Source organism: Camellia sinensis, chromosome 15 (assembly GCF_055761805.1).
Source record: "Camellia sinensis isolate YWXY chromosome 15, ASM5576180v1, whole genome shotgun sequence".
Taxonomy (NCBI): Eukaryota; Viridiplantae; Streptophyta; class Magnoliopsida; order Ericales; family Theaceae; genus Camellia; species Camellia sinensis.
In genome coordinates, this window is record NC_138975.1 from 49,653,856 (window position 1) to 49,662,192 (window position 8,337).

The 8,337-nt window shown below is 34.6% G+C and overlaps 1 protein-coding gene across 1 annotated transcript; it reads left to right on the forward strand.

The window, feature by feature from the left end:
- The first annotated feature begins 980 nt into the window (after positions 1-980).
- Positions 981-8,021, forward strand: LOC114267808 (respiratory burst oxidase homolog protein C). Its single transcript, XM_028208872.2, has 12 exons — positions 981-1,979; positions 2,071-2,233; positions 2,339-2,387; positions 3,024-3,137; positions 3,255-3,677; positions 3,772-4,155; positions 4,254-4,349; positions 4,452-4,567; positions 4,721-4,823; positions 5,217-5,290; positions 5,759-6,315; positions 7,394-8,021. Exons 1-12 carry the CDS (start codon positions 1,340-1,342, stop codon positions 7,501-7,503), a joined length of 2,829 nt encoding a protein of 942 aa, XP_028064673.2. The 5' UTR covers positions 981-1,339; the 3' UTR covers positions 7,504-8,021.
- Positions 8,022-8,337: the final 316 nt, after the last annotated feature.

Consider the following 8,337-nt stretch of genomic DNA (forward strand, 5'->3'; position numbering starts at 1 on the left):
ATATAATTTTCTTATGATACAATGTATTTAAAATTATAAAAAAAAATCAATTTATTGTATGTTTTGAAAAAAAAAATACAAATTAATGATAAATTTAACAAATATTAATGATTATATTTTTTCATAAATTTATGACAATTTTATGAAAAAACCATTAAATGGTAATTTTCCTTTAAAATTACAATTGAGTCTACAGTATTTTCGAACTTTTAACATCGTAACAAAACCGCGTGCATACATGTTTCGGGCTATTTTGGGAAGATGATTATAATTAACTTTTTGGTGAAAAACTGCTTATAAGCAGCTTTTTTGTGAGAGAGGAAGTGGGTTATAATATGAAAAGTGAATTATAATCAACTTCTCAAAATATGCCTCCATCTAAAGAGTACAGTCAACTGTCTCCTTTCGGCTCATCATTTAATATTTTTTTTATTATTATGTAACTATATTTGTAGGGATAAATTCTATGTATATATATATATATAGGCAATGTTAGGTATCATGAAAAACCTTTCATGAAAATAATCATGAAAATTTTGTGACTCTTGGATTACACTTAAAATAAAGCACTACACACTAATCAAGGTAATCATCATAAATCTTTCATGATTATTTTTATGAAAAAAATTTCATGATCCCTAACGTTTCCATATATATATATATATATATATATATGATGTATTTGTCTTAATATGACACATATATATGTTAAACAAGAAAAAAGTTTGGCAACCCATCCTACAGTATCGTTTGGAAAGATTTTTTTAATTTATTTTTTTTATATTTTAATTATTTTAGTCTAGTTATTTATTATTATTATTATTATTATTTGTAATTTTATGAGAGAAACAATAGAATAATTATGATTTGAATGTGATATTTGGTCTTATTAATATTTTATTTTATTTTATTTTTTAGTGAACTAAATGTAAGATAAAAATTAAATTATATAGTAAAGAATCTATACGTAAAATAAATTTAAATTATAATATAATAATTTTAAATAGTTAAATTTAGATGGTTGGTATTACTGATTAAACAATGACTGATATCATATAACCAGTCGTTGCCTTCATCGTCACACACACAGTGCGTGTTTATTTCCTTATATATACATACATATATATATATATATATATATATATTCTCATGGAGTTGAAAGCTTGCACTTACGGTCATGTATACACAGTTATCATTCTCACACACCATATTTCACACACATACCAAGCAAATAACCGAGTCTTGTCATGTTTGTTGAATTGTGTCACTCTATATATAAAATCCTAACTTAAAAAAGTTTTTCCCAAGAACTTGTGTTAACTCTTAGCAAAAAAAAAAAATGACAACAGACGATCCGAGAGCAGCTCATCCACAGCACCACGACCACGACCACGATCACCACTCGGACTCCGAGATTGTCGGTGGTGACAGAAAGGCCATGTACAGCGGCCCGTTGAGCGGGCCGCTGAACAAGAGAGGTGCCCGGAAGAGTGCTAGATTCAACCTCCCAGAAGGCATTGTCGCCGCCGGCAGTGGCACAGCCCCCGCCGCCGACAGTGACAATGACCAAGCCTACGTCGAGATCACGCTCGACGTCCGGGACGACTCGGTGGCCGTGCACAGCGTCAAGACGGCCGGGGGAGTGGAAATCGAAGATCCGGAGCTGACTTTCCTTGCCAGAGGCCTCGAGAAGAGATCGTCGTTCAGCAAATCTTCAGTTGTTCGAAATGCTTCGTATAAAATCAAGCAAGTCTCTCAGGAACTCATGAGATTAGCTTCGTTCTCGAAGCGAGCTCAGCTTCAAGGCCGCTTCGATAGAACGAAATCTGCGGCGGCGCATGCTTTGAAAGGACTCAAGTTCATCAGTAAGGCCGACGGCGCCGCCGCCTGGGCCGCCGTGGAGAAGCGGTTCGACGACCTCACCGCCGCCGCCGCCACCAATGGCTTGCTTCATCGCTCACTGTTCTGTGAATGCATTGGTAATTAATTAATTAAATAGTTTGGATTCATGATGACTATCACTTGTTGGTTAAATTGTTTAAATGAGGTTTTGATTTTTTGGAATGAAAGGGATGAATAAGGAATCGAAAGAGTTCGCCGGAGAGCTTTTTGATGCGCTTTCACGGCGGAGAAATATAATGACTGATTCGATCAATAAGGCGCAGTTGAGAGAATTTTGGGACCAAATCTGTGATCAGAGTTTCGATTCTCGGCTTCGAACTTTCTTTGACATGTAATTTCCGTGAAAAGATCATTCATTGTTAATTTTTTTTTTAATCATTATGTTCTGTCAATTAATCATTAGTTTAATGTTTAATTAATGGTGAAATCAATGCAGGGTTGACAAAGATGCAGATGGGAGAATCACTGCAGAAGAAGTCAGAGAGGTATGGGCATATTCATTGAACAGTGCGACAAGTGTAGAATACAAAAATCCCTCATAGAATCATATACGGAAATTTATTCGAATGAACAATATTTTTTTTAAAAAAATTATATAAAATATTGTCCATTTATGCTTGGTTAAACAAAGTATTTGGTGAAATCAAATGAAAAATTCAAAATATCCATTATTTTCATATAATTTAAAAATATATTTTTGATGTTCGTTTTGAAAAATTATATAATAGTCTCACAATACTGCGTGGTCATACTCCCTCGATAATCACCATTCATTACGTCTCATATTTCTCAATCATCTAATACAAATAGTTAATACCTCACATTCTCCACTAATCATACTACTATGAAACAGCCACTTTGATGTACTCCCGAACTACCAAATAATCACCCGTTTGTTTTTTGTCCAACTAGTTTCATGATTTCAAAACAATAATAATAATAACAAATAAATAAATAAATAAATAAAAACTCAATTAACATTTGTGTTTGGTTTATGTTCTTTTAGCAGAACTGTTGATTGAACTGTCAACCAAGATTAGTTTTTTAGATAGGCCAATGCAAAAGGTTTTTTTGGGCAATTGCCAATGCAAAAGTTGACTCTCATATGCCTCAATTTTCAGATTATCAGCCACAGTGCTTCTGCAAACATGTTGTCAAATATACAGAAACAGGCCGATGAATATGCAGCATTGATCATGGAAGAGTTAGACCCAGATAATCTTGGATATATCATGGTATATCCCACTAAAAAAAAAAACAATCTTCTAAACAATTTAGCCTGATGACATTCATTTATGAGTAGCAAATTAGTGATCCCTCAATAATTGACCGTAATTTGTGTTGGAGGACAGATAGAGAACTTGGAGATGCTTCTGTTACAAGCTCCAAACCATTCTACAAGAGGCGAAAGCCGGAACCTGAGCCAAATGCTGAGCCAGAAGCTTAAGCCTACACTGGAACTCAACCCGATAAAGCGATGGTATGGAGACACCAAATACTTCTTGCTGGATAATTGGCAGAAAGTTTGGGTGATGGCACTCTGGATTATGATCATGCTGGGCCTATTTACTTGGAAGGTTATTCAGTATCGGAACAGAGCAGCATACAGTGTAATGGGTCATTGTGTATGTATGGCAAAAGGCGCAGCCGAGACTCTGAAGCTGAACATGGCACTGATTTTGCTCCCTGTCTGCCGGAACACCATTACCTGGTTGAGAAACCGGACCAAATTAGGAGTTGCTGTTCCATTTGACGACAACCTCAATTTCCACAAAGTAATTCTATAACCCTTTTGATTAGGGCTGCAAATGAATTAAGCTATTTGCAAGCTAAATTTGTTGTACTAAAAAATGGTGGTGTTTCTTTTAGGTGATAGGTGTGGCAATTGCAATTGGAGTTGGAATACATGCAATTTATCACTTATCATGTGACTTCCCTCGCCTTGTTCAAGCGAGTCCTACCAAGTACGCGCCAATGGAGCAGTACTTTGGGCCCCATCCTTCAAGCTACTGGCATTTTGTGAAGAGTTTTGAAGGGGTGAGTGGGATTATCATGGTAGTGTTGATGGCAATAGCTTTTACTCTAGCAAGCCCGTGGTTTAGGCGAGGCAGGGTCAACCTGCCTAAACCCCTCAAGAAGCTCACCGGATTCAATGCTTTCTGGTATTCACACCACCTCTTTGTCATTGTCTACTCTCTGCTCATTGTTCATGGTATCAAGATTTACCTGACCCACAAATGGTACAAGAAAACGGTTAGTACCTAACATTTTTCAATTCAACTGACATCTTTTGATGATCGTATGATGACTTGTTTAATATCAATCCTTACACCACTTTTTGGTACCGGCAGACCTGGATGTATTTGGCAGTTCCAGTCACACTCTATGCGGTTGAGAGATTGATTAGGGCATTCAGATCCAGCATCAAGCCTGTTAAGATAAATAAGGTAAGCGAATTTAGCAGTCTTCAGGTAAACAAAATAAAATTTCCATCCCAATTTACGGTAGAATAGAAACTGAATATGCATATTTGTACATAAAATCTGAAGGTGGCTGTTTATCCTGGAAATGTGTTGGCGCTTCACATGTCGAAGCCTCATGGATTCAGATACAAGAGTGGGCAATACATGTTTGTCAACTGTGCTGCTGTTTCACCATTTGAATGGTAAGTGGCCTTTAAATTGTCTGATGACAGTGTAGATCTATGATTCATATGTGAAAATCAAATACATTGGGGGTTTAATTTTTTTTCTTCTTCTATACCACAATTTTATCTTGATTGATATACTAATTTATGATGGTATTGAATCATCAACAGGCATCCATTCTCCATTACCTCATCTCCAGGAGATGATTACTTAAGCGTTCATATTCGAACACTTGGCGATTGGACACGACAGCTCAGAACTGTGTTCTCAGCGGTGCGTTTCCTTTATTTGAAATGGTCAAGGGCAATCAGTAGAAATCATTATTAGTACCCGCGCTTTCTACATATTGACATCGTAAATGCTGTTGATGATGGACTACATTTTAAAATTAAGTTCGAAATATTTATACATGTCGATTAAAACGAATCAAATCTTGATAAAAATGATATTTAAGTGGAACGCCTGCATTGCGAATCTTGATCTTTTCTTTTCTTTTTATTTTGGGTTGCTGAGATGGTGTGAACACCCAACAGACTATACAATCAAAACATTATTCTATATAATTTGATTCTTTCAAGATTTTTAATTCAAAATCTCGATGTTATAAAATATGGAATGCTTGTGGTGACCTGTAATTAACCTCTGCTTGCAATTTTTCTTTGTTAGGTGTGTCAGACACCATGTACCGGGAAAAGTGGACTCCTGAGAGCCGATTGGTCACAAGATGAGAACAATCCTAAGTAAGTCATTTTCTATCTTCTAATCCATACTACACATTAAGCAAAACAATGCAGCTCAATAGAGAGTGCAATTGATATAATATGAGTATGAAATAAGGCTTATGACATTCTTTTTTCATTCTCATCTCACTGTTCACAATATAACTACCACCAGAGTCTAGAAATCCTCCATCATGCACCAAAATTCCATCCATATACTGAGTATGATGACATGTCTATGGAGTAAAAAAATAAAAAAACCCAACGATAGTGCTTATATCATAGATCAATAAAGTCACAGAGGGAAATTTTTCCACAACATAGACAAGGACATTTGACAAACATGTGTGCACACATATCAACTAGGACTGAATTTGAATGGGCCAAAAATTTTAATTGAGAAAATGGTTGATTTCTACTACTTTTGAAGATTCCCGATACTGATTTTTCTCTTTTTCTAAATCACCAATGCTTACAATTGATTTACAGCTTCCCACGAGTGTTGATAGACGGTCCATACGGGGCACCAGCACAAGACTACAAGAAATATGAAGTGTTGTTACTTGTGGGGTTAGGAATTGGGGCAACACCAATGATCAGCATTGTCAAGGACATTGTAAACAACATGAAGGCCATGGAGGAAGAAGAACATGCTTTGGAGAATGGGAACAAATTACCAAATTGTCCAAGTACCACAATGCCAAAGCGAAAATTTGGATCAGGAAGTGGCTGTAATTTCAAGACAAGAAGAGCTTATTTTTATTGGGTTACAAGGGAACAAGGCTCATTTGACTGGTTCAAAGGGATCATGAATGAAGTGGCTGAATTGGACCACAAGGCAGTCATAGAGATGCACAACTATTGCACTAGTGTCTACGAAGAGGGTGATGCGCGTTCTGCCCTCATTGCCATGCTCCAATCAATCAACCATGCCAAGAATGGCGTGGATGTTGTCTCTGGCACTCGTGTGAAATCACATTTTGCCAAGCCCAACTGGCGCAATGTCTATAAGCACATTGCTCTCAATCATCCTGATACTCGAGTTGGTGAGTCTTACTAATTCAAATCTCTATTCCCTTTTAATTTTGTGTGCCACTTTTAATTGATTTACTGGCAGTGAATGCATGAAAAGCTTGGCTAAAAAATGTTTAATGCATGACTACTTTACTATACTTAATTTTTGTACCATATTACTTTCACCTTTTTCTTAAGCTTGCCTACAAAATGTTTAATGCATGACCACTTTACTTCATTTTGGAACTATATTAATTACTGCATTTTTGTACTAAAAATGTTTAATGCATGACTACTTTACTAAATTTTTTGTACTATATATTACTTTCATCTTTTCTTTTCATTTAACTTCAGAGTTTTTCTTCTCTCTTTATGTCATTTTCATACACCAGTAATCTTGATAGTGGAAGCAAAGTATATAGAAGTTAATCTTATGTTACATACTTATCAATTCAAATTCATATCTTATTGGTAACTTGTTTTGTCTCCTTTTTGTTGCTGATAATTAAAAAAGTTTTGGCTAAGATGTGAAGCAATTAAAGTTAGAAAAAAAGGCAGCCCAACTATTCTACCAAACTCTCCTTTCTCTTCACACCTAATGAACATTCATATTACTTGGACTTTTACTTTTTATCTTTCTGTTATTTCCTTTAAAGAGGGTGATATATCCATATATTTTTTTAAAATATGATTCTTAAATTTACTTTCAATAAGGTATACTACTGCATGTCAGTTGTTGATTTGTTTATAAATCAATCAATCAATTAAGATCAAACCTCCTGCCACATGTAAACTATTGCATGTCCGATGTTGATTTGTTTATAAATCAATTAATCAATTAAGATTTAACCTCCTGCTATGTTAGTGTGAGTAAATTTGAAGATACTGTTTTAAAAGTTTCTAGCATTTATTAGTTGAAAAATGAGATTCATTCATTTTTTTGTTATACAGAATCATTAATCAAAATGATATGACAATATAAATCTAAAATTTTAAAATGATAAACTCACAATTTAACATATCGATCAATATATATATATATATTATATTTATATATCATCACTCTGAGTCGTATGATCTAACTTATTGTCGGTGACTACACAAATGCAGGGGTGTTTTACTGTGGGGCACCAGCACTAACAAAAGAGCTAAGACAGCTGGCTTTGGATTTCTCTCACAAGACATCCACCAAATTTGATTTTCACAAAGAAAATTTTTGACCACTGTGTACGTATGGATGAGAAGTCTTGAAAACAGTCCATTCCATATGGATGAGAAGCCTTGAAAACAGTCCTTTCTACACTTGAAAAATTCTTCTAGAACCCCACCATCATCTCCCTCTCTCTCTCTCTCTCTCTCTCATGTACAGTAAAATTGATATTTTGTGTCTGTAATATGGTATTATATTATTGTGATGAAGAGCTAGAGCTTGCTATCATTGAGAGAGATTAGTGTAGTGTCACACCTGGTTGAGTGAGATTATAAAGCAGATTAGATGTGTAGCCAAAAGATAGTGGAATGGGTCCTGTTTGGATGAGGGGCCACCTACCACTAAACCTGGAATTAGGTGGAAGCCGCTGTCCGCGTGTATCCAAAAGCGAAAGGAAGATGTCATAATTTTCATCACAGTTGGTAGTCATGATGCAACCTATCATGCATTTAGATCTTAAATTTGTAAAATAATTTATAAAAAAATAAAATAATAAATAAAATAGACGTTATTTTTTTTGTTCTTCTACTTTTCTTATTGCTCACTATAATTCTTGGGTAAATCAGACGTGGACCTTTTTTTTTTCTTTTTTTTATATGTTTGGTCATTTTTTCATTTTAGCCTTTGAATATTTTTTCTCATTTTGACCTTTTATATCTATATTTCAAGTTTTTTTCTCAATTTATACCAAAAGTTAATTTATATTCAAAATTAGACAAAAAAATTGACACATTGACAACTACATGGTATAAAAATATTTTATTATATATAACTTCACACATTTGATAGAAATTCAAATCTCAATATAATAATATATTTTTTATGTCATGTGACAATTAACGTG

Excerpts from the sequence above, each read along its gene's own strand:
- LOC114267808 (XM_028208872.2), top strand. The coding sequence starts at position 1,340 with ATGACAACAGACGATCCGAGAGCAGCTCATCCACAGCACCACGACCAC. Across the intron at positions 3,678-3,771 it reads ACAACCTCAATTTCCACAAA|GTGATAGGTGTGGCAATTGC; the intron begins GTAATTCTATAA and ends TGTTTCTTTTAG. Across the intron at positions 4,568-4,720 it reads GCTGTTTCACCATTTGAATG|GCATCCATTCTCCATTACCT; the intron begins GTAAGTGGCCTT and ends AATCATCAACAG.